This window comes from Centroberyx gerrardi, chromosome 15 (assembly GCF_048128805.1).
Source record: "Centroberyx gerrardi isolate f3 chromosome 15, fCenGer3.hap1.cur.20231027, whole genome shotgun sequence".
Taxonomy (NCBI): domain Eukaryota; kingdom Metazoa; phylum Chordata; class Actinopteri; order Beryciformes; family Berycidae; genus Centroberyx; species Centroberyx gerrardi.
The window spans coordinates 7,713,407-7,740,387 of record NC_136011.1 but is presented as its reverse complement, the minus strand read 5'-3'; the positions used below and the strand labels follow the sequence as shown (position 1 = coordinate 7,740,387).

Here is a 26,981-nt window from a genome sequence, read left to right as displayed (position 1 = left end):
TTTTGATAGTACTGAATGTTCGTATTGTTCTGATAATTGTACTTATAACATTGAATCTAATATGAAAGGCTAGCATACATTCTGTTTGTTTTACTGATAAGAGGAAAAAAACGAGAGCCTGTTAACTCTGCCTAAATGCACTTATTTTGTTTCATTTATAAAGTTAAAATGTGTATATTGTTTTACTGATGAGAGGAAATAAAAACAATGAGATAGCCTGTTAACTCCGCCTAAATGCATTTATTTGGTCTCATTTAGTCAAGTATTTAACATGTGTATATGTTTTCAATAACACGTGCATAAAACGAAGTTGTGATTTATCAAACGTATATCTCTTCGAAATGGCTGGTTTACCTATTCAAGATAATATAAGGTGATGGCAGTAAAAATGGTCAGGAACGTTCATTTATGCACAAATTCGCTCTTCTCACGATTTATAGATAAGGCCTATTGTGAATTGGGTCGCGATGGTTTGTCATTTTTAAAAAGTGGGTCCCCCGAAAAAAAGTTTGGGAAACACTGGTTTAGACATCCATGGCGGGCCCGGCGCCACGAGGGGGCAAGAGTGTATTTTCTGCCCCCCCAGTTTAAGTTTTATGTACCCTATAGAAACATAGCGCTGTTATTTCAGAACTATGGATGGTTTGTTGTGCGTTGGTTGTCAAGAGATTTATTTATTAGATTTGAACCTCACGGCACACTGTACGCGATGTGATAAAAAAGAAAAAGAAAACCGCTAGTATGCTTGCTAAATAGTTCAACTTTCGCACCATCGCGTTACGTAGCTTGTTTGCTTAGCCAAAAAGCAGAATAAGGATGGATATCAGAACGTGGCTTTGTAAGAAAAAAACCCACCGTAGAGACCCCAGCCGAGTCCAGTAGCCCCAGCAGCAGCAATGATATCGAGGCCGAGCCCGAACTTAATCTGCTAGCTCCACCAGCCGCAGAAGATGTTACCTCGGCGGCAAGCAAGGTCAGAATGGGCCCACAGCCCCCCGCAGCTCTGACTGCTCCTGCTGATCTTGGGACAGAGGAGCCAGCCCAGGTGCACCTACAACCCTACCCTACTCGGATATTTAATAATACCCAAAAACGCTCGTTTAGCAGAAGCTGGTTTAATGGAAGGGAGTGACTGGAATATTCAGTAGTTGCTGATGCTGCCTTTTTCTTTCCATGTCGGAAGTTTAGTATTGGGTCTAGTGCTAATGCCGACAAAGCCTTCACCGAAACCGGCTTCTCTAACTGGAAATCTGCGACGGAAAGCACCAAAGGTTTTGCAAGACATGCATCCAGCAAGGAACATTTGAAATGCAGTGCTCTCTGGAAGGAATACTATGCTCGTAGTGCCACAGGAGCTGAGGTCTCCACACTTGTCAATGAGGGGCAACTGGTAAGGAATCGCTTATATCTGAGTGCGATCGTGGATGTCATTGAGTTCCTTGTGTCACACCAGCAACCGCTGAGGGGGCGTTGGACGCTTTGGAGTCAAGAGAGAGGGGGGAAGTGGACTATTTTTGTCTATGATGGAATACACGCTGAGGAAAGACAACGCCCTAGCCCAGGTATTTAGCACCATCCCCAAAAATGTCACCTACACGTCACACGAAATTCAGAACAAAATAATAGCGCTCATGAGTGAAATAGTGACCAGTGAAATAGTTGAAGAAATAGGGGATAGCTGGTACACGTTGAAGGTGGACGGGACAAAGGATCCAACTGGTTGCGAGAATGTGTCAATTGTGCTCCGTTATCTAGACATGGATAATGAGAATCAATGAATTTCATTAAACCTACCACCAGACCAATTTTAGGTGGTGACCTGGCAATCTGCCCCAAATATTCCTATTTCATATTATGGCCATGATGCACAAACACATGGAAAAGGTAAGGTAGGGAATTGTTCGCATCTAGTCAAAACGCCACTATACTGCCACCCGCAGGATGAAAAAAATGCAGAAATAGGCATAGCAGGACGATAACCTACTGTTTTACTATATAAAAAGATTTGCCCCCTCGCCATTTTTAAGTGTCCCCTCAGTCGCTTCATCCTGGCGCCGGCCGGGCCTGATCCATGGTTCTGCCTCCCCAGCAGGTGCTCCCTTCAAAACAGTCCCACCGTCTGCGTTGCACTGCTTATCAGAATGGCGATGACGTGGCAAAAAGGCCAATAAATCGACATTTTCAGTGGTTGCTTTTTCTGTGTTCCAATAATTTTTGTGAAATGTATATGGTGTAAATAATTTGACGTTACCTTTTCATGACTGTCAAACAACAGCAAGATCATTAAAATGTTTTTCTTGAAGTCTCAAAATGCTAGTATGAACCCTCTCTTGAACGGAAGTTTGCACGGAAGTTTGCTAGCTTGTTAGCATTTTGTGACTTCCAGAAAATAAACATTTTAATGATGATGCAGGTCTTTGATAACCGTGAAAAGGTAACGACTGTCACGGCTCCAGCCTTGTGTTTCCCTGTGTTCCCTTCCTCCCTTGTGTCTCCACCTCCCCGGTCTGTCTCTCTGTGTAAGTCTGTGTCTGTTAGTGTGTGTGTGTGGCGTGGGTGTGGCTCCCTCTCTCCCCTAGCTCCTGCTTCACCTACACACCTGTACCTCATCACTCATCACCACCAGTATATCAACCCCGGCTCTCCATCCACTCACCGCCAGATTGTTCCGCCTTGCTCGTGGTAGTCACTCTCTCGGTCGCGCAGTATCAAGTATACCTGAGTTAATTCCTGTGTTTCCTCGTGCCTGGTTGCTAACAGTGTTCCTCCTGTGTTCAGGATTCCTTGTGCCCTCTCCTCAGTGTATCAACTTGCCTGCCCGCGCCATTCCAACCAGCCAGTCTGTTTGTCTGCCTGCCTGCCAGCTCAGCCCCGCTGCCTTCTGCCTTAACCCATCTCTCCGTTCCATTCCCAAATCAACCATCAGCCTTACAATAAACCTTTTTTCCATCTCCATCCATCGTTGTCTGTGTCTGCATTTGGGTCCAAGAAACTAACCGTAACAACGACACATTATTTACACTGTATACATTTCACATAAATTATCAGAATACAGAAAAAGCAGCCACAGAAAATGTCGATGTTGTACCGCACGTTGTGGGCGTGGCCTGTTTGAAACATCACGGGGCAGATAGACCTACTTGGGCGCTGGGTGAGCAACTTTGATTGAAATGAATGGGCCGCCATCTTTGAATGCCTCATCCATAGTTTAATACATCCATGGCGGGCCCGTCCCGAACACATTTTTGGGGGGCTTGGCCGTGGATCATCGGCTACATTCCATTCCAAATCCCGTCAATCTGCCGTACAAAGTGTGTGAACATTTCTGCTTCCTGAAATTCCCAGGTATCTAAACTGAGAGCTGGGGCACGGGAGTAAACTGACCTGGAAATGTCCGTATACCCACAATGGAATAATTGGAAGTATCTGGGACCTGAAATCCCTGGGTATTTTAAGTGGACGGGCGTGTGCTGGGATATGCAGCTGTTGACACGCTGAAGTAGAATATTTCCGTAAATTAGAAATTTCACGGCAATACACTGTCACGTGTGTGGAGAAACTCAGGGACTGGACCCAAATGCAATGACCGACAGAGAGAGAACTTGGTAGAAGCAAGAGCTTTAATGAAAAACTAAGGCAGAGTCCAGAACTAAAACAGGCAATCCAAAAAGGCAGGTAACAGAAAACAGGACGAAAGGCAAGGAGAACAGAAAGTCCAAACCTGGCAGGATCGTGTCTTAGAAGACTAGGACAGGGTAACTGTCGGGTTCAAGCAACCTGAACATTATTAAAACACACACAAAGAGAGAAGACACAGAGTTAGAGTTTTCTTCCTTGCAAGGGAGAACGGACGGAAACGTGCTCAGTTACACTTTCCAACCCGCTCTGAACCCGTCCCGCCGTCTCCTCTCTTTTTATTTCCTTAAGGTGGTTCCTAGTTACAAAAGGACTGCAGCCCCTAAAGGGTGGGGGACACACGGGCTGAAATTCTCTACGTATCTTTTTCTAAACATGGTTACAAAGAAGTCCTCGTTTGTAGCAGGTGTCTTCATTCAGATCAAAGGCATAGTTGCGGCCTCCGCCTTCTTGTAGGAGTGTTTCTTATCGGCCTCCTCAATGCGGTCACCTCGTCCTTGAGCCTGCCCATGAGGCTTCGTGATATCTCTGAAAAACAGTTAACACATCCTCTCGCACAGACACACACACACACACACACACACACACACACACACACACACACACACACACACACACACACACACACACACACACACACACACACACCCACACACACACACATAGCTCTCAAACAGTATAAGCAAATGTAGGAGTAACACACGCATGAACACTGAACAACAAACAAAGGAAACAAGACTAGATATACACACACAGACAGATTACAAATGAGGGACAGCTGGCTGGCAGGGGAGAGTCCGGGAGGTGATAGGCAGAGGCAGGCAGGAGAAGAGGGAACAAGGTAACTTGGCTAATAGGTGATGGAGTACAGGTGTGTGGGAGCAGGAGGGGGGAACAGCTGATGAGGGGAAGTCAGAGGACATCTGGTGGTTGGCAGAAGGAAGGCAGGACTGGGGAGTGAAAGGAAGTGATGGACCGGACAACAGGAGCAGACAGGGGCAGACAATGACAGGACACAAGGGCTAGGGCTGAGATCGTGACATATACAGAATGTGATTTTTCCCAGAAATGTGTATTTTCATCCAGTGTCAAGAGCCGGGGGTAGTACCCGATTATTACAGTTACATGTAGTTTGATGAAAGACATGCACGAATCGTGTTTCCCACGACCCCACCTTAAAGATTGAGGGTTTGAGTTGCAACATAGGCTAGGCAATTACACAGTACACTAGAACCAGTTACATTGTCAGTTACAAATCTGTGTGCTTGTGTCCGTTTTCAGAATTCATTAGTTTAAATGTCTTCAATGTTATTTGGAGCTTAAGCAATTTATCTGTTAGCCAAAAGTTCTGTAGTTATCAATACACTGAACAATAGGTAATAATGTTTTAAAAAGTAGTAGTAGTATTTTGACTAACAGTAGGGGAGACCGGGGATGATTGTAACTCATTTTGTCTCAGTCCCTATAACTCAAGAATTTTGGTGTTAGATCTCTCAAATGTTGACACAAAGTGCCCACATTTGTTTGCTACAAATAACAATCACTTTAACCTCTATTATAATATCACAGACTTATTGAATTGAAGTCAAATACAAGGAGTTCCATTGTGTCAACCTACCCCAATACCGCTGTAAGTTGTAACACTAGCTGTAAGTTGTAACAACAAGAGGAAAGAAGCAAAATTGAGCCCACACTATGCAATTTCCATTAGGACAGCTCTAATGAAGAATGTATGACATTAAAGAACAACATGACTGTCAGTCACTGTGTGTGTGTGTGTGTGTGTGTGTGTGTGTGTCTTTGACTACACTGATCCTTTTGAACATTTTAACATCTCTTAACTGTGCATGCATGTATGGGTTGTCTTTTTAACAAAATTAACAAATCTCAAACTTAAACTTAAATCTCAACTCAATTAAAACTTAATTGACTTGAAATGTGGTGTTCCATCACATATCTGTTTAATAAATTAGTCACAGTAACACTTTTTTCGATAGTGTTACAACCCACCCCTGTCAGCCATTATATTTCTAGCTGTTGTAGAGCGGTGGTTTGAGATTAGCATGGATGGACTACTGTTTAATCTAATACAAGTTCTATCATTTTAACTTCAACAATATCAGTGCTAATCAAAATATAAACTTGATTCAAAAAATGACTTTCTTGCCTCAAAATCAGTTTTTTGGCTACAAAATCTGCAGCTTTGCTTCCACAGCCATGAAACTGCACATGTAAGATGAGGAAGGAAGTGTGTGCAGTAGTGATCATATGACTCATCCCTGATTGCTGGAAATGGTGCTGTTACAACTAACCCCATGTTACAACCATCCGCGGTCTCCCCTATTAGTAATAATAGAAGTAGGATGGTAGTAGTAGTAGCAGTAGTAGTAGGTGTAAAACCAGCACCGGCAGCAGCAGTAGTGCAGTAGGCTACCAGCAGTAGTAGGCCTAGTAGTAGTAGCAGTAGTTGTAGTAGTAGTAAGTGTATAACACTAGTAGCAGTAGCAGTATTAGTAACAATAGCAGTAATAGCACAGGTAGCACTTTAGTAGTAGGTAGGTGTAGTCATAGTGTGATATACAGTGGTTGCTAGGGTGTACTAGGTGGTTGCTAGGGTGTAATAGGTGGTTGCTAGGGTGTAATAGGTGGTTGCTAGGGTGTTTCAAGAAGGTTGGGTTAGGGTTAGTTAGTAGTAGCAGTATAAAGAGTAAATGATTGAAAGCCAGTGCAAGTCTATGAAACAGCTAGAGTGGTGTAGAGACTGTTCAAACTGCTAGAATGACATCACCCACTGCAGAGCTAGTGCAAAGTAGTTATAACTTTTGAACCATTTAAGCTAACAACATTTTTCAAACTTTAAAATGTTCAGCATATTCAGGAATGGTGTGCTTATATTCATCTAAGAGATCCAATATTTATAGTTTTTGTAGCTTTTGCACAATTTAAGTTTAAACAATTTTTGGCCTTTACAGATGAATGACAAAATGTTCAGCTCTGCAGAGAGTGATGTCACAATTCATTAGGCCTATACATTTTGTTTATATTATTTGCATTATGTTCAAAGCCCAACAAAACAAACATTAAAACTAATATTTTATTCTGTTTTATTATTTTATTTTATGAAATGCAGTAAACATTTACATTAAATGATGAAACAATCTACTGATTTAAATTAGATACATTCGATTATGTTTAATGAAAAAAAAAAACTGTGCCTCAGTTCTCCTTTCAGACAATAATGCACATATACTGCAATTTAAATAAATTAAAATTAGACCTTAGATAACAGATAATTGATATAACACTACAGTGATTCAACCTATAGCCAGTTCATGAAAGCTTTTACATTTGTTTTACATTTCTGGCAGCAGCAATAGCATGTAATAGCATAGCATAGATTGTTTGTCTGGAATAAATAGAAGAAAACTGGGTAGTTAGCATGAGCAGTGATGGCTGAACAGACAAAGAAAAGAAACTCAAACTTCATCAACAGAAAATCAGAGGAAAAAGACGTCACAGTACTGGACACACTGTTTGATTGGCAGGTGATCTCTGGGAAGTGCAGTGCAGAAACACCACAGCATGGAGGATTTTGCAGATTACCACTTCAAGAAATATGTGGCTCTGGCAGTATCAGGGAACCAGCAGACAGGGTCTTGGCTGTAGATGAGTCGTCTGGTAGCTGCCGGCTCAGGTACACACCGAAAGTCACCTAGAAATTCACAAAATAACAGGCAAAGTGATTGTTCTTTTCAGACATCCACTTCACCCGCCCACCACTACCACTGCACACACTGCACACACACAGCGCGTAACTGGGCACAGCAGTAATTGTTTTGACTGACCTTCCCAGCGTGGCAGGCGGAGAGAGACAGTAGCGGCTCTTTTGTTTTGGTCCCTGTGTCCTGCTCAACACCAATCATCTGGCATCTTGCACATCGACCTGCAACCTTTGGGTTAATCACACAGGGAACACATTCCCTTTTTTTTTTAATCCACTTTGTAATGCATTCGGAGTTGTCATCATTTATCTCAAAGTGTCAGCTCACCAGGAATCGAGTGTTGCCAATAATCAGGTGTGACCAATTATCCTCCTCAAATGGCTCCACTCCAGCGATGACTAAATTGGCTCGAAAGCGACTAATGAGATTCTGCGTGTCAAGAAGCGGATGGTCCTCAGAATACCCCCGTCTGAGAAAGAGGATGTGGACAGTGCATGTTGTTTGGCTGTGCTATGTAAATTACCCCCTGTAATGCTTATGTACAGGCAATTACTGCGTCCTGATGTTTTCACATCTTGAGTAACGTCATTATGTGCTCAAACCTGCCGCTCATATGCTTCTGAATGAGCTCCACACTGGCGCGGTTGATCATGAGGTACTGCGCTTCGTTCACCAGGGAGAGGGAAGTGGAGGTGGCCACTAGTAGGGAGAGAGTTTATATTATCCCAGTTTTTTAAATGTTTCACCATACTGAACAACCTGCATCCTCAAAGACTCTGAATAAGTGAGGCTCTTACCGTAATACAGAAGGTGGAAATATCACCATCATATATATATATATATATATATATGTGCAAATTTAATATGTCTGTGAACATTAAATAAAATGTGCAATCACCTGCAACAAACAAAGAAAAAATAGAAGAAAGTCTGAATTTCACATTTGCTTTTTGGGTCATGAGCTGATGCTTCTTATGCAGAGTGACTTGCAAAAGCAGAAAAAGCTGAAATTCCTAGATCGCCAGCATTGCAAGCATGCAACACTAGGGAGTGCAAGGGTCAAAGCCACAGCACCCAAACAGTAACTACACCAAATATGTATTCCTGCGATCCTACAGACAAGTCCCATAAGTAAAGAAATAAGAGCCAGGGAGAAAAGGTAAAATAAATGTTCATATACCTCCGTCAGGCCTCTTTTTCATGTCTCGGGTAAAATCAGGACTTTGTCTTATCAGGCGGCATGGCTGTCCGAGGAAGTCTGAAAGCCATGACGCGGCTTCATCCCCGCAGTCGACAGTCTCCACCCTGGGGAAGGAAGAGGAATGTATTCGGGGAGCCCCAGGGAAATCTATGGGCTTTGATACAACTTTCTTGGTTTGCTATTTGGTCCTACATCTAATCCCAGAACCACTGGATGAATAGCTTTTTTTAACTTGTGACTCGTCATGCGGGTATCTGTCAGGGGAGATTAATATCATCTCTTGCTCATTGTTTGTTGTTCCACAAAATGGTAAATAATATGGATTTTATGTGAATTTGAGAGAGAGAGAGAGAGAGAGAGAGAGAGAGAGGCCTTATAATGCCGCACACTGTAGCGAAGGAAAGTTTCCAGCGATGGAACAATTCAGAATACATCGATACAAGTAAAAATAAATATGTTACAAATTATATCTGCCACGGTGTATCCCGCAGTGTTTCAGCTGTTCCTTTGAGATTTTTTGAAAATGCCAACTCACCTGTCACCACAAACTTTACTTTGACACACCCGCTGGCTGCTGTGTAGTTCAGTCTTGTTTTTCAGGGGAACAGAAATGGTATCCATCCCTGTAGGGAGATATAAAAAAAATATACATCCAAGATTATTTATGGCAGAAAATCCATATGATTGAAAATTCCTTTGCTTATGGAATGCATTTATTTCCAATGAAATATTAACACAGTTTCTGACCCGATGCCTGCAGAAGCAATTTGTCGGATGGCAGGTGGACTTGTGGGCGAATGAGGCATAAGCGTGGCTCTCTCTTCTGAGTCAGACTCACGCCGTTTCCATTCACCACCATCCAGCCTCTGTCATAGAGCAAACCCAGAGCTCCCACTGGCCAGTCATGGACCTGCATGAACAATAGCACAGAGTAATATAAAAACACAGAGAGAGGTAAAGAAGCAGACAGAGAGAGAAAGAGAGAGAGGGATGCTCAAACCTCATACGCTCCACATGATTTGATGGGATATATGTAGATGTTGGTCAGAGTGTAAGCCTCCCCATGGCTGTTTGCATCTGTACTGATTTCTCTGCCTCCACATCCGTTCATTGGTGGTTCTGCAGGGTTATGTCTCCCATCTGCTTGATGAATTGTGCCATTAGTCATTTGGATTGGAACATCTTGATTCGAGCCTTGGGAGGCTGCGGCTGTTTTGAGTTTCTCTAGTCTAGCTTCGTCCACTCTCGCTGGTTTCTCCACAAAGCAGTCAACGACAAAGTTCAGGAAGTTCTGACAGTCTTCAAAGGTTGACATGTAGCCAAAGGACACCCGAACAGACCCCGTCGGCTGGCCTTCCACCAGGTCTATGCTGTCTCCGCACACGTGGCCAGCCTCGAAGAGAACAGACATTACATTCATACCCAAACTCTCCTTTATCACACTTAGAATACTGCATATTTTTCCTATTCCTCCTTTTCTCACCTGTAGATTGCGCTTCACTTCCTGATTGCTGATCCCAAGGAAGAGCTGGCAGGCCCCGGTGTTGCAGAAGCAACCTGTGCGCACATGAATATTATAAAGACTAGCCAGCCTGTCCACCTGAGGAGAATAGAATAATTGAGTTGTTGCAATATTCACCGGTGCTGCAGATAAATGCAGTAATTACACTGTATTGAAACAGAATATGAATCCTGTTTGCTGAATGTACCTGAGAGTAGCCAATCATCTGTCCAAGACAATCCATCAGGTTGAAGTTAAGGATTGCGCCCTGTGTGCTTGGACTCTCAAACTGGCCTTCGGTGTATATCTGAGCCACTGGTCGCCCGTTGCCATGGCAAAGACTTGACAGCAGCATGTAAGTGTAGCGTGCTAAGCCAAACGTGTGCAGCTGGATGTTGTCTATGCCCCCTGAAGCCAAAAAGGGGATAAAGACAGGGCTGCTGTTGATGCATCCTTGAAGCTGATTGTCAGGACACTGCAAGTAAATGAGGTTTTCTGTGTTTCCCTATAAACCATCATCCTCTTTCACCGTACCTGTGATCTTGTGCAGAGCGTCGAAACTGTGATTTAGAGCGATGATGTCCAAGAAAGAAACGGTGCCATCTTCAAATCTTTATCGGGAAAAAGAAATATGTTATTACCAAAGGAAGCGAGCGCTATGAATCAACTGTGAACTTATTACTTATTACTTGACGACTCCCAGAAAAATATTTTGGCTCGTGTAAGCTCGTGCAGTATTTCACCTGTCAGAAATGTTTGCTGTTTGCACGTAATAATCTTCTCCGGAAAGGTAAGCCGCCGCTGTGCCCCCTCCAAAATAAGTCTTTTTTAGTATGCCTGCTGTGTCGTTGCGGACAAGAAGGGCCCCTAGACCTGTAGGGAAGCCAAACATCTTGTAAAAGGAGATGGGAATGAAATCAGCAGGGCACTCCTGTAGGTTTAGAGGGGAGCAGCTGACATGAGAGGCTGCATCTAGCAGCACAAACCAGCGGCCCTGGTGGTCACACGCTGGGTAGAGGCGTCTCGCCTGGATGCCTTTCACATGGCTCAGGGGATACTTTCTTCCAGAGAAGTTGCTCTGCGCCGGGTAGCAGAAGAGGTGTGGCGTCTGGCAGGTTCTGTCTTCACCCGGAGCCGCATCCTTTGCCCTGTTTTCCACCTCATGCGGGGAGAGCGGCAGGGTAACGACCCCCTGCCCGCGCGTCAGTCCTCTGATGCCGACCGCTGAGGTATGGCTGTCAGTGAGGTAGCAGAAGTGACTCCCAGCTTCGGTTGAAGTGCGCGGCCTCCAAGGAAAGCTCTCAGCCACTAATTTGAGCGCCGCAGTACAACCAGATATGAAAATCACGGAGTACTCCTCAGGGGTGGTGTTGAAATGCTGCAATACCCTGTAAGAAAAGGTTCCTTTTTTTTTTTTTTCACTCCTCACTCATTTGATCCAGCAAACTACCATTGAAAGCATAAAGTCACATGGGCTGATTACTGCTTGCTTCTGATGGAAGAGAAAGGCTTTACCTATATCTGACCCGCTCCACGGTGTCATGGGTCAATCGGCTGCTGGGGTTATGGCTGTGGGGGTTTCCTATGGGTTAAACATAACACTAGGGATTTGAATAAAGAACATGCAAAACTCAAAGGCTATACAGTTTGTTGTTGAATTAAATTAGGAGTGAAAGGCCCAGGTCAGGGATTTCCTCCTACTCCTCCTCCCCCACATATATAATAGTAGTTATAGTTATAGTAGCTTTTGTATGTATATATATATATATATATATATATACATATATATACATATATTTGTAATTCTGTGTTCTGACTTCTACCTACCTCATTGTGTGTGTTTTTATAAGTTATGTGTGTTTTTTGTCATTTATGTAAATTGCTGCTGCAACACTGGAATTTCCCTTCGGGGATAAATAAAGTACTCTATCTATCTATCTATCTATCTATCTATCTATCTATCTATCTATCTATCTAAAAAATGAAAGTTATACAAATAAATCTTGGTATAAGATAATATATGACTTCTCTCACCATACACATTCCTTGAAATGTCCTGGCAGAAGTCTCTCACCAGTGACTCCGGGTACAGAGTTGCTGCTGCATGATCCAGATAGGTTATGCCTGTTTACAACAGAAGTGCAGCCTTGTAAACAGTCCGCCGGCGGCGACTACAGCCAGCTATTCACATCTCACGGACAACACAGTTACCTTTAATCCTCGCGAACTCCTGGTCAATCACGTCCCGTAAGTTTCTCCCATAACCATAGTGACCCCAAACTTGCTGGAAAGTTTCAAAGGTGCAAAGTTTTTGGAAATCCATCGATCGCTTTTCCGCCGAAGAGAGAGAGAGAGAGCTACAGAGCAAAGCGCAGTGTTTTGTCAGACATTTCAGCACAGAGACTCCGTCTTTCTCATTGACATTTAAGGTCTAAAGTCCACGATCACAAGCCGACTCTCTTGGTCCTCATTCTAGAGTTCATATCGGGTCGAAACGATTTCCTTCGCATTCCTCTTCTGATCAGACACAGGAAGTCTGGACAGCACTTGTAAGAACACTTGTAAAAAGTTGAATTCATGTCGACGGACGAGGAAAAAACACCATAGAGCAGACTGGAGTTCCGCATTTTTTATTCCCTCACCTATAAATGAATCTCAGCTATTTTCAGTTAGTTTTTTGCGTTTTTCCCTCAGGAACAGGCGGCCATGGCGAACAAACAACAGCCAGCATGGAAGCAGGAAAATTGAATTGAAGTTATTTTCAAATTATGAACCATTACAGATGATTGATTAGTTCAGATTATTCTCCTGTAGTATTGATTACTTTGTGTCAGACTGCTATTAGGCCTAGGCTACTTCCTCCAAAAATCTGTGGCCATTTTATTCCAACAGTCACTTGAATAGTGTTATCGGCTTTGATGATGATGGTTATAATATAGTAATAATAATATTAATAATGATAATAATAAGGTAAAAGGACGTTTGCAGCTATAATCTCACAATACAAATGGCCTTTACATTTTTTCCAAGTGACCCACCTCTATTCTCAAATGTATTTTAAATCTGATTGCTACTGTGCTTTCAGTAACTGTAACAGATTACAATTACAAGTCTTTGTCATCAATTTACAGTAATCCCATTACATGTAATCCCTGACTCCCCAATCTGGTTTATACACATGGTACATGGAGGATGAAGGATGAAAAGAGGAAATTAGTCACAGGCAATTGCCATGAAATGATAATATGCAGCCTAAATCATTTCACAGCCTACGTCTGGATAGAAATAAGTTACTGTCAAATATTTTGTTAGATGTCATGGATGACAAAAGCCCTTGATAGCTTTGTTCTGGTTTGTCATTCTGATTGCAGTTTCAGTATTGGCTCTAGCGTGGATGCACGCACACACACACACACACACACACACACACACGCGCTACTATACAATTATTACTATACTTGTGAGGACCTTCATTGATTACATTCATTCTGTAAACCCTAACCTTAACCCTCAACACTACATGCCTAACCTTAACCTAAACCCAAGTCCTAGTCTTAAACTAAAGGCCCATTCACATCTATGATGGTAACTACTTTATAAAGTTAACTATAAAAATATTTAAATTGCTCTAAGTAAGTAAAATGTCTGTGTTCCCACTACAACGATAACTATAAAAACATCCAAAACGATAACTATAACTATATTCTTGGTTTGATTTTTTGGATGCAAATCAACAAATGGATGCAATCAACAATAAAACATTTCCAACCAATCAAATTATAGCTCCAAGTAAGAAGGTCGCTCACCGCTGTGACGGCTTCATTTGCTATGGAACTGATCACAAGACAGCTCCCATAAATGAGCATTTCATGCTCCAGGCTGCTCTTGCCTTTGCAGCAATTCATGAACCCAAATCCTACTTAACCCTAAACCCGAGTCCTAACCCTAGACTAACCCTTTAAAGGAGTGAGTAACGGAAAAATGTCCTCACTTTGGAGGATCGTCCTCATCTTTCTATCCTTGTGAGGACATTTGGTCCCCATAATTACAAATATAAGAACACAAACACACACACACACAGGATTTTTTGCAACTTTTTAACTCTATCAAGTGTATCATGCACTGAATATAGGAACACTCCGTAGTAGAGAAGTGGCTGTTTGCGGCCTGCTGTTTTTAGATGCGGAGAGACCAGTACTGCTCTGACTGTCGGCCATGAGGCTCACAGCAGCCATCATTGTCTCCGTGCGACGCAGTGAAAAGTAATTAAATATGCCACTTATGCTTCGCTGATTCATTTCCCTCACAATTTCGAAGCTCAGCTGAATACATTTTTCTGCGCAGAAGGGCCGTATTGTATCCACTATGGCCTCATTACGAGGGCAGAAGGGCTTTGGCGTGGGGGGAGGGGCAGAGGCTGAGAGAGAGAGAGAGAGACAGAGACGGGGGGGGGGGGGGAGAGGGGGGGGATGGGGGGGGGATGGGGGGGTGAAGCGCCCCGCGAAGACATTGTGCTTAACATTACTGAACACCTCAAACGCCACATTGTCCTTCCCCGTCCTCAATTAGTCGGGCGTTATGTGGCGCGGCTGCCTCGCACAAAGCACCGATTTCATACAGAGGAGATTTATTTTTAGAGAAAATCCGGCCTTGTGCAAGCAGGAAGCTCTCTGAGAGTCTAATGATGAACACAGCAGTCATGCCGAGTTGTTAGTCACAGAGCTACATCAGTTAACAAAGCTTCTCTTTTTTTTGGTCCTCCCCGCTCAAAGCTGTGCCTCCGCGTTGGACCCAGACCTTCCCAGTTCTGTTGTGGTGTCTGTAACTGTAACCCCGCTCTATCTGCGCTGGACAGCGTCCAGCCGGAGAGCCTCTTTGCCCTGCCCTCAGGCCTCCTCGGCGAGCGGATCTCGGCGCTGAGGAACGCCTCTTTCGTGGCTCTGACAGGGAGAATTAGGCGAGAGATGCGGGCTCACTTGCCCTGCATAGGGGCTTATCTTGGGCTAAGCTGAGGGACTAATAGCAAAGCCAGCCTCCACTCCAGCCGGTCTGAGGGCACGGGGAGCCATCTGTCCACTCTCTGTGCAATAACTGACAACAAAGGGGGCAAACATTTAACACGGAGTGGAAACCAAAGGGCCATTCATTCAGAAGATACCAGGGGTAAAGAAGAGGAGCGAGCATTCTGAAATACAAGGTCAGTGCTTTATACTAGTCAGTCTTGTTGGCCTCGCAGGCCTCTTGGCCACAGAGAGAACTGAAAGGGTCAGGCTCTTTAAGTTTCCATTGGTAATAATGTTACAGAGTGGAATAATATCGGGGTCTACCAAGCCAGGCGCATGGTTGGACTTTTCAGTATTGTTTTTGCTGCTGTACTTTTAATGGGAGCTGAAGAATGCGTAGCTTCATCTTGAGGTAATGTACAAAACTGACTTCCATCCGGTTGAGTTGAAGATCTGAACTGGTTGTTTTTCTGTAGGCTGCAATATTGTTTATCGTTGTTGAAATGCTTGTAGTTGAACACTTGAATATACAGCAGAGAGAGAGTATTCAGCCTGAATACATTCAATCAAATGTTGTAGATTTGAAGTAAATTCAATGCCACAGGAATCCAGACATGTGATGAATCTCCAATCTTGAGTGGTGTAACCTCTATGCTGTGGGTAGAATGCCCTGCTGTAAGGCCCCGTGCTTAGGCTGAAGTGTGTAGGCTCACAAATAGTTATAAATAGAATATTAATGCAGATATCTAAGAAGCAGTTACTAATGGGTTAATAAAAATGCCTCATGTTATAAACAAAGATGCATAATTTGACACATTCTTACAAATTTGATTGAATATTGTTCAAATCATTGGCTATCTGAAGACCTTTGTGCGCATTGTTGAGGATGTAATCATCTTTATTTTCAATTCCTTTCTTGGTCCGTGCTCCAAATGGAAATATATTTTCAATTGAAACCCTTCAAGTAATCCTCTTTCATATTGTTCTCCATAATAAACCTAAGGAAGTGTTCTTTCGCACAAGGATTAATGCCCGGTTTATTGTCTGCTGCACATTTCTGCCTGTCAGTGTTGGAGTTGAGGTAGTTTATCTGTATATCATGTATGCTTTGTGGGTGCCGCTCTGCACGAGCGTTTTGTTCTGAAGTCTTGAGTGGGCGCTGACATGCTAGAGGTGACAGAAATAGGTCAAAAGGGTCTTAGCATTAACTAAACAAATCCTGGCCTATAGGATTAGACTGTGATGTTGCTGTTTATTTGATGCGTTTACTGTAACTTTATAATGACACACTGAAAGGGGAATAGCTGAGACTCTTGTTAGCAGCCCATACCCTCCTCTTCAGCATGATATCGCCCCGATTAAGTGGTTTAGCTCAGTCTGCTATTATCAACACAGAAATGTACTAGGACAATGTTTTGCTGTTTGCTGCTAAGCTAATCATTTGCCCGTTTACGCATCAAAATCCTCTCTTTTTATTGGATCACGACATAGATTTGTTGACCATTGTAAGGATAATGTATTCCATGATAAATCTCATTGTGTTATTAGCAAGTCTAATTTAATCACCATGCTTGAGTCACAACCACACTCATTTCTGGTCTTTTTTTAGGTGTGGAATGGCGGCAGAGCGTTCTTTATTTATTGGTTTGTGTGAGTATCTGGGGAGAGGGGGGGGAGGGGTTAAAGGTCATGTATTACAAATGCCATTGTACATACTGTAAAACCCTGCAGCGGGATTGAATTGTATGCTGGATTAACTGGGAACACCTCATGCGCATTCACCAATAGAGAGCGAGGTCCCTCCCCTTTTTACATCACCGAGGCCTCAGCGAGTAAATTCCCCGTTTGCGTTTGGCCTACAGATTTTCGGTGGGTTTCACGTGTTTCCGCACACTTAGTATGCCCAAAATCCCAATAGCCCAGAATATCACACAGTGTGCAACTGTTGTAAAAAGGAAATATCAGTCTCCCTGGACCCTAACGTCTCTTTTCATCTTTTCTTGAATTCTTCCTCCTCTCAGCTCCAGCCCAGTGTTGAAAATAAATGGTTAAAAACACTTCCTGGAAGCATGGTGATCTAATAAGTGACGCGGCCTCTGTCCTCCATAGACTTGAAGGCTCCTCTCTGTGTGTCATGGTGCCCGCTGCGCTCCCTGCACTACATCCAGACATTCTTTTATCGCTCCTCAAATATGACGAATTGGATATGCGGCCAGAACAGAACGGAACAGAACGGACATTGTGTTTGTGTCAGTGCGATGTAAGGAGACGGTCACACAGACGTCACTTGATCCTCGGGCCCGTCCAACACAAGCGGCTTCCTTTGTGTCTTATCTAATCAAAGGGAGTCACACTAGTTGTATTTAGCCGGAACTAAAGGCACGGGTCCCATGTGAAGATCACACCTAGAGATAGGCTTATCTTCCTCCAGTCACAACTGCAGGATCACAACACAAACACCAGTGGTCTGCTACTCATCAGAGAGCTTTATTGTAGAGAAGTGAATGAATGTAGTCTCAATCCGTTCATGCTGACACAAGTAACTGTATTGTAACTGTAACCTTTTAAGTGGTCATGTATAGAATAGATATAGTAAAACTCAAATGCAAAGGCACTCACTGCTGGGAAAACCCCATCTTCAAATGAATAGTTTACTCCCTGATAAATTCTTCAATCCTTATCTAAGAGAACTCAATTGCCTGACTTTTACTGTCAAAATTAATAAGCGCTTATCTCATCTTGGGATGATTTTTCTGCTACATTTCCCATAGTTAAAGTAAAATCTGCAACATTTTCATATAAATAAATGTCCGTTTTGCTACTCTCTATCGCCGACTGATAACACAACAGTGATTCAACCTATATCCAGTTCATGAAAGCTTTTACATTTGCTGTTCTAAACACTCTGTGTCTGGTAAAGTCCTCTGCCGCACAGGAAGTGACACGTTTTATGTTCCCAATTTGTTTGGAATCATTAGAAGAAGAACTGGGTAGTTAGCATGAGCAGTGATAGCCACCATGGCTGAAAAGACAAAGAAAATAGAAACTCAAACTGCATCAACAGAAAACCCAAGGAGAAGCCACAGTACTGGACACACTGTTTGATTGATAGGTGATCTCTGGGAAGTGCAGTGCAGAAACACAACTAAAGATGTCACCAAATTAAAAAAACAACACTTTAATTTCACAGAATAATTCACTGAACCACCTGGAATACTTGTTATATTTACTGCAGATGTCACAATCCATTTTTTCTTCTGTTTGCAGAGTGTTTACTTTGAAGCTCGGAAACATTGAAAATGTCTGACAGGGAGGAAATGGCTTCAGATGGCGGTCTGAATGTTACTCTCACACTAAGGCTGCTGATGCATGGAAAGGTAACCAGCTACAACCAGACCTGGGCCAAAACATATGTGGAAATAGTTTATATGGTTTTGTTTTAGCCTACTTAGGTTCCAGATGGGTGGGGTTTGCTATGTAAGATGCTATTTGACTATAGATTTCCCTAAAAATACCATGGATTTTAATATCATTTTTGCTTTTAAGGCAAACATTTAGTAATAGCATCTCACTGCCATTACGATTTCCAGATCCTATTCTGAATGTGATATGTGAGCAGAAAAGCTTTTTACAATACAATGTGCATTGCCATTAAGCTTTGTCATCTCTTTATTCACAGGAGGTGGGCAGTATCATTGGGAAGGTACATTTATTTTTCAATCCATCAGCATTTATTGTTTTCCTATCTGCTTTCTTTCTGGTTTCCTTCCATCTGTAACACTCATCATGTCTTCTATTTGAAATCTTCTTACATGATTCTAGAAAGGGGAAACAGTAAAGAAGATGAGAGAGGAGGTGAGTATCGGCTCTGACAACCGTTAATGGGAAAACGCTTTTATTTGTTTTCTGGTAGATCAGTTACGACAAATCAAAGCTGGGAATTTCAATGTGTGTTTCCAGAGTGGCGCTCGCATCAACATATCAGAGGGATCGTCTCCTGAGAGAATAGTCACCATCACAGGACCCACAGAGGGCATCTTCAGAGCTTTCTCTATGATCGCGGAGAAGTTTGAGGAGGTACATGGCAAAAACAAATGTGAAGCAAACTCCACTGTAACTTTAAACACAAATCTTCCATGAATTTAAACAGATTTTGTCTTTATTTCAGTCTGGATGCAGCTTTTTGTCAATCAAAAAGACTCAAATAAAGCTGGAGTTCTTACAGTCTAAAAAATACAGCGTATTATTGATCTCTCCCCCAGGATATCACTGCAGCGATGACAAACAGCAACGTGACAAGCAAGCCACCTGTGACACTTCGCCTGGTTTTCCCAGGGAGCCAGTGCGGCTCACTGATTGGCAAAGGAGGCTCTAAGATCAAAGAGATCAGAGAGGTAGGAGTCCTCTCTCTTCTATCATCTAGAAAGTTGCTTTCTGCGCCCAAATGGGGGCATCACAACAGAAACTTCCCCCTCTGGTGCTTCGACACCTCGAGTATCAAACATCCCAGTCAAATTTCCTTGTTTTTCAGATGCATTTTCTTCAGTTGCTGCACTGAAATAACCCATAGGAAACTCACTGATTATGCCTGTAAAGAAGATCGGAGGAGGCTGAATACTCGTAGTGAATGGACAATATTTGTATATGCCTCTTCAGATATTGGAGCAGACATTGCTATTTGGCATGCAGCTGCTGCCTGCATGTCGAAACTTGTTCAGAGTAATTTGGGGACGCTTGAGAACAGCAGTTGAATTTGGGCGATGATGGGATCTTTTCAGCAATAAATAGCCTTTTGTCCCCCCCCCCACCCCTGCGGTTCGCCGATGCGAAGACCACAGGCGCCCAGGTTCAGGTGGCGGGAGACATGCTGCCGGACTCTACGGAGAGAGCTGTCACCATCTCCGGCACTCCACAGGCGATCACTCAGTGTGTGAGGCACATCTGCTCTGTCATGCTGGAGGTAAGCACTGTCAGAGAGGCGGACGCGTCGTCGCATTCGAGAGCTCCGTCGAGGCGTCAAGGGTGTCACATTTGTTTAAGACGCGGCGGGAGGTGTTTAGTGGCACATTCAGAACATTTCCAGTGAGGTTAAGGCCTCGTGTCCAGTGATGTAGTGGCAGGGAAAGAGGCGGGAAGTGATAACCTCCAGTCGGTGCAAACTACCAACAATATGAATAAAAAAAACATTTGTGATTCCAGGAAAGTATCAATTTAGGTTTTTGGCCCTTTAAATGACCCTATCCTCATGTAACTTAGATCATTTTGGTCCTGCTTACTATCATGCATATGATGATTTTACATCATAAAGATTTATATCAGCTTAAACATTTGGGTAAACTATTCTGCAAATAAAAAGTGAGTTTAGATCGGTTCTTGTAACTTCAAAAACTCAACTCAACTTTTCAGGAATTTAGAAAACTAGCCTTATCTTCCAGTTTTATCGACCATACATTCTTGAAATTGTATCAAAGGTTTCTTGGGTCCTAACTTTCATTAATCTTGCTCAACCGATGAATAAAACAAAAACATAAAGCATCAGCTCTAGTAACAACTAAAGAGATTTTTCCTCAGTTGCAGCATCACATAACATTTTCTTCTTCTTTGGTATGCATGATTGTGTCTCCAGTCACCGCCAAAAGGAGCAACTATTCCCTACCGTCCCAAGGCCATACCTGGAGGAGCCCATTCAGTATTAGCACCACAGCACCCTGCACAAGTAAGTTGCCCTATGAGGTCATCTGGGCTGTACTTTTAGCCATTTTGTGAAAACATCAACAAGTCATTGGATTTATGAGTTGCCTGGTGTTTCCATTAACTTCATAAAGGTAAAAAAATGGGTTCTTTGGGATTTCAAACATACAGTGGGTCCATCATTAACCATATTTCCACCACTAGAGGGACACATCTGTGTAATTATGCAGCAATAAGCTCTTCATACTGTAAGGTGGCAAGGTGAAAATATGTCTTCAGCCCAAGCTCTACTTTCACAGATATGATCCACAACCATTTTACATAAAAATGAATATTCCCCACTGTGAAACGCTGATAGTCATCGAAGTTACAAAAGACAAATACAGTGACTGAACCTCTTGTTTTACACGGGCTGGTTCCCCTCTCCTGAATTTGGCACAATCCGTCACGGCCTATCGCACATCTGTTTATGCTATTGGATTTCTAGGCACGGTCAAAGAGGAGAAGGAAAAAACTCAGATGACATTTAGATTAAATTCCATCACATACATAGGCATTAGAGCTGTGGAAGAAGGGAAGGGCATTACCGAAAGGATTTTCAGGATGCAATGCACTGGTGAGGATTACGGAAGCTGCACCGGGTTCATTCTTCATGCATTTCTGACAAATTGAAATTTTGAACAACACGATAGACCGAGCATGTCCGCAGCTGCCAGTGACATAACCGCACCTCCTCTCTTGTTCGTTTGCAGGCCTTTGCCATCCCGGGGCAGTACGCTTTTGCACATCAAGATGTAAGTGTGTCCGTCTGAGCCCCCGATCACCTACTCCTGCCCACTCCTTCCAAGCCACCACTACGCCCTCTGTACCCCACTTCAGCACAGACAACAACTTCGACAAACCCCACCCCGATCTGTCGACGTTACTAACACTAACACACAGTAGCAGCATGCTTTGTCTTGAAATGAAACAGCGGAGATCATAAGAGTCACCCTTAATGATCAGCTTGTAGCTAGAGATACCACTGTACGGTTAACTGAGACGAGAAGCCAGCATGCTTTTCTCTTTTGTTTTTTTTTGTTTTTTGGAACAAATCTCTCCACACTGACACACTGATCTGTGATGTTTGTGAACTTCAGATTTGGCTCTGTATTGTAGTTGTCAGCTCCTCTGAAATAATCCGGTTTGATTGGTTAGTTCTAACTTCCTTCCTACCCTGCAGTTGACCAAGCTTCACCAGTTGGCTATGCAGCATATCCCCCTCCCCTCCCTTGGGCAGAGCAACCCTACCTTCCCTGGTACGTACCCAAGGCTCCCCGGGGAAGTCCATCTCTCCCTCTGTCTGTTCGCTCCTCTTCCAATCACACCATCAGAACACCCCTGTCGCCTCACAGAGGATCAAGTCTGTCTCCATTTCCTCAGTTAAAACTGTTGTCTCTATAGAGATATACATATATTAAGTTATTTCTCACATTGGTATTCTCATCTTTTTTTCCCCCTACCAGAAATAAGATTGGGGTAAAAAAGAAAGAATAGCTGCAGGTTATCCTCATCCGCTATCTTTAAATTTACTCCCTGAAATATTTATCATCCAAGAGAATAGTATGTGACAGATTTTAAGCACAAAAGAAAAAAGCAAAGTACAGTTCTTTGAGAGGGAAATGTGAAAAATGACAGAAATATTTACAGTGTAGTAAATATTGGACCATTTCTCACCATTTCTCACCGCCTCCCCCCGAAAATTTCAGTTCCATTCGCCCCCGTTTCCCTCTCCAAAAACATTTATCCTAATCTCTCAACCCCCGTCCTTGACCTCTTCAACATTTCTCCTCCAATTCTAACATCGTCTTGGCCAGACCATTCCCGACCTCAACCATCCCATGCACTCATGTATTCTACCACCACTAACTGAGGAGAAATTACAGTATAACATGATGGATATTGTAGGCAGGACTGATGTGATGCAGCCTTTAGTGTATGAAAAACACTCATTTTCACTAAGATAAGCTTTGATATACAGTCATTTTCATAGTGATGTAAAATATACGTCTATCTATATTATGTATGTGTGCATGTATCTATTTGCTGTTCTTAATTTAGCAGTCTAACAGTGACAAACTAGGCAAAGTAGGAAAACTTGTCACAGCATGAAAGTGGAAGCCATTAGCGCCATATTGTTGTTACCGTTGCTTGTCCTACTTTGCAGGATTGGATGCGTCTGCCCCCACAAGTTCACAAGAGCTGGCAATACCTAATGATGTAAGTGTCACTTTGTTTGTGCTCAACTCTCGCTGACAACCTCGCGCTACTTACTTTGCCAACACTTCCCATGAAGACGGCAGCTATAATCAGGGGTGTAGTGGAGGGTGAACCCACCTTTTTATTTGCAGAATAGAGTTTATCCAGCTTTTTCAGGCTGGCAGAAATCTTTATGATAGAAGCTCACAGTGCACATCATTGTAAGCCTCATCAAACTGATGAATTTTATATGAGGTTAAGGGGAAAAAGCATAAATTCATGCATTTCTGAAGTATAATTTACTTTTTTTCTTAGTGGTTGTTTGCCTTATGATGACTACAGGTTATTGTTTATCCACCTTTTTATTTACCACTACATCCCTGTCTATAATGCATTGTTAGGGCCATTTACAAAGCCTGACTTATACTGCATTCATAAGGTATAATGCATACAAGTGTATGTATTTCATAATGGTTAATGAATATGGTAATAGACACAAATAACATTTCATGAGGTATTACACCTTACAAATTATTGTTTCTATAATGTGCTATGATAGCTCATAATATTACAAAAAAATGCTTTATAGTAGTGTATTAGCAATGCTGCTTTAGCCTTTGCTAATTTAGTTTGGGCTACTGAATCATTTAAGGATTACATGTACAGCTGTAGGATGTAATAATATTCCTTTTTAAATTTTCATAATCTTAGTAAGGTTAATGAAAGTAATGAAACATTAATATTTTCTGACAAGCTTAATCATGATATAATATATTTACGGGCTCTAGAGGGTTAGGATATTATCAAAGCAGAGTGGAAAACATTGTTTTAGTGAACATGTGCTTTATGATTCTAGAGAATTATACACAGTATAGTATAACCTTTACAGTGCCACTAATGTAAGATAATAAAGCGTTAGAAGCATCGCTCTCAGTGAAAACGAATGCAGTATTCTGACCTATCATCTCACATGACCTTATAATTACAGTATAATGTGTTAGGAATATGGATACAATGCATTTTAACATACTATTTGCTTCAGAAGCAATTGTGCCAGCATCATATCCATTTATAGCAGCTGGAAGAGCGATTCTCTTCTATAGAAAACTGTAGGGAACCTGCGGTGTTGCTGTTGCCATGGTGTTGCCTCCACATGTTTTGTGTTCAAATTTATGAAAAGTGGGGAAACATGAGCTGTTTTGTTATTTACATGTTTTCCCTCTCCCCTTCAAGTTCATTGGCTGCATAATTGGAAGACAAGGCAGCAAGATCAATGAGATCCGCCAGGTCTCTGGAGCTCACATCAAAATTGCCAGCGCCACTGATGGCTCAGCCATGCGGCAAGTCACGATCACGGGCTCGCCGGCCAGCATCAGCGTGGCCCACTACCTCATCAACGCCAGGTGAGACATTACAGAGGGGTAGCCATGTCCGGCGCAGCTTCACATCACAGACTGTTGATAAGACAGCCAAGCGCCATGCTATTGTATAAGGGCAGGCTTGTTGTGCTCAGGGTGTGAGGTCGGATTTGTTCCGACTCACTGCTCCATTCTCTTGACAGCATTAAAATCCTTATTGTCTCTGCTTTTTAACACATTCCTTCTTTGATTCTTATGTTTTTTCCTTTCTCTCACCTCCCCTTCTCCTTTGTCTCGCCCATTCTCCCCCCCCCCCCCTTCTTTTTCTCCATGACATATCTTAACCCCTCACCATCTCCCCTCCTCCCCCTCTGCCTACCGTGCCCCCCTCCACCGTCCCGTCTGCAGCTTAGAGATGGCTAAATACACCATGCAGGCTGCTTCCTCCGCGACCCCCGTTGACCTCAACATGAGCTTCTCTCAGTCCGCTCCCACTGTCTCCACTCCTACCTCTATGGCTATGCTGGCGGCCACCGCCCAAGCCCCCGCCACCATTAGCGTCCACTCTCCCTCCACCTTATCAACCATCCAAAACCCGCACTACACTGTTCCCGTTTCCAGTCTGCTTGGCATGAAAACTCTCCCTGTCCTGGCTGTCCACCCCGCGGCCGCTTCCGGCCTAGCACAAGGTCTAGCTCCTTATGCCGCTAAAATGCCAACTGTCGGCATGAAAAAATCAGAGCGACAGAAGTTTGCTCCTTATTGATATCTGACACAAGTCTAGTCGGTACGGCAGGCTGGTTTGACATGATTAGATAACAGTAAATTATTTATATTTGGGATTTACGAGTACGCTGTTGCACGTACAGTGCCAGTGCAGCACTTGTTTTACACAAATCAGGACAGCGTTAGGAACAGGCTTTCAGGTTAATTAGCATAATGATGGAGGAAGATAATATCAACAATGTCCTCATTAACTGTAGATAATTGCATCAGGAAGCAGAGGTGAATATTACCTCGGTATCACCTTACAGACATGCATAACAATTCACGTGGGTATCTCAGGCTTGTATTAGAATATCTTAGAAAAAGTTATTTTTTCAGGTGGATTCATGTGATAATTTACTCCAAAATGCATTTTCCATAATGTAAAAATGGACTTAGTTTTGTATTTGTGTAAATAGTTTACAGGCAGGGTTTTTTTTGTTAGAAAATGCAAACCAGTATCATATGGTGTGGTGCTTTGTTGGCAGCAGGCTGTTGGAAGGGTTGTCTTTGTAAAGTAGAGGTAAAAATGTGTTAAGTATCTTTTAACAAGGATTGCTCCACTCTTCTGTTCCCCTGTCATATTCCCTTCTTTCCTTCACTAGGCTCTCATCAGTGGTAACAGGCTTGGGTGTTCTGTAGTAGCGCTGCACTGTTGCAGTTCTGATGGGATTATCCTAAAGCCACATTGGATTCTAGTGGATTTCACTCTACACAGTAATCCTGTAGAGCGGGACTGGCCTAACTAACTCATTTATTGTTTCTTTATGCTAGCTGTTTTTGTTTATTCTGAAACCTAAATGAGTGGAATTCTTCAACTTTCAGTGTCTGCAATTGATGCTGAGCAATTATTGTAATAAATGTATGTTTTATTCATGTGCTCCTGGTGTGGATCCCCCCCCCCCCAAACAATGCAGATTTGTAATATTTGTTGATGGAATGACTTTGAAATAAATAGAACTTTTTATGAATACAAATTGGTTGTTTTCTTACAATTGTGCTGGAATGGGAAATCATTTACATTTCTGCAGATTACTCTGACCTCTAAATGCAAAATTTGTTTTTATCTTAGGATTTATGCATTGTTTACACTTAAGTGGCCTCGAGCTTTAATTGTAAATAAATTAGTTCTGGGTTTCGATGAGGGACCGCAAATTTCCACTCGCCTAGATTTACTGGCAATAACTCACAGGGCATTGAAGTCTGGGTTATTTTGGTTAAAATAACCTTGCTCCAGGAATGAATTCCTATTTTCAACTAGCTCCTGCAGGGATTTCTTGTAGATACACAATATTCATGCTGTTGTATGACTTTATATGTCAGTTGCAGTCGGCAAGAAAAATATGTGCACCTGTAATGTGATGTTGGTCCACCTCTATTTCCACTAATAATACTCTTGGTTTTTGAATCTGTCTTGGGGCAAATGCTTGGCAAATAAGAGGATAAACACAGCAATTTCCAACGTCAATTTCACATTTCAATTTAAATTCATAAATATTTCAATTTCAATTATTGTTTTTCTCTATAGTTTTGTCTGATCTTGCAATGGAAGAACAAAGACAAGACATGCAGCATAATGCATGAGTTGGAGCAAAATTACCATCCGTTGTGAAGTCTGTGTCACAAAACTAGAAATACTTTATAGATAGATACTTTATTGTTCTCCAAAGAGGAAATTTGTTTTCACATCCCTTACAAAAAAAGTCTGTCAAAACCTACATGTGAATTTGAAGCACATGTGCTTTTTGGACACATGTTGGTTTTCATATGTGAACAGTTTTTTCACATTGTGTTCTGACATCACGTGACAGTTTTTCCTTCAAATGTGAAAATTTCAATCCATAGGTGAAGTGTTTTTTGCACGTG

The 26,981-nt window shown here is 42.5% G+C and overlaps 2 protein-coding genes across 3 annotated transcripts; one reads left to right on the top strand and one right to left on the bottom strand.

Annotated features, from left to right (window-relative positions):
* Positions 1-6,915: 6,915 nt before the first annotated feature.
* On the bottom strand, positions 6,916-12,558 carry mocos (molybdenum cofactor sulfurase). Its single transcript, XM_071913313.2, has 15 exons — positions 12,272-12,558; positions 12,095-12,184; positions 11,576-11,642; positions 10,804-11,448; positions 10,595-10,671; positions 10,269-10,468; positions 10,043-10,159; positions 9,560-9,952; positions 9,307-9,469; positions 9,095-9,182; positions 8,539-8,663; positions 7,961-8,057; positions 7,686-7,827; positions 7,482-7,586; positions 6,916-7,348 (listed from the first exon to the last, which is right to left on the bottom strand). The coding sequence occupies exons 1-15, from the start codon at positions 12,381-12,383 to the stop codon at positions 7,244-7,246; spliced, it is 2,526 nt and encodes an 841-aa protein (XP_071769414.2). The 5' UTR covers positions 12,384-12,558; the 3' UTR covers positions 6,916-7,243.
* Positions 12,559-15,226: 2,668 nt separating this feature from the next.
* On the top strand, positions 15,227-26,010 carry LOC139922679 (poly(rC)-binding protein 3). Of its 2 annotated transcripts, none has more exons than XM_071913226.2 (13): positions 15,227-15,257; positions 18,333-18,440; positions 18,743-18,766; positions 18,886-18,918; positions 19,024-19,140; positions 19,326-19,457; positions 19,895-20,023; positions 20,690-20,779; positions 21,507-21,548; positions 21,977-22,052; positions 22,961-23,013; positions 24,226-24,395; positions 25,721-26,010. In XM_071913226.2, exons 2-13 carry the CDS (start codon positions 18,363-18,365, stop codon positions 25,755-25,757), a joined length of 981 nt encoding a protein of 326 aa, XP_071769327.1. In that variant the 5' UTR covers positions 15,227-15,257; positions 18,333-18,362; the 3' UTR covers positions 25,758-26,010. The 2 variants fall into 2 exon arrangements, with proteins under 2 accessions (XP_071769327.1, XP_071769326.1); XM_071913225.2 differs by having other exon boundaries at positions 24,759-26,010.
* The last annotated feature ends 971 nt before the right edge of the window (positions 26,011-26,981 follow it).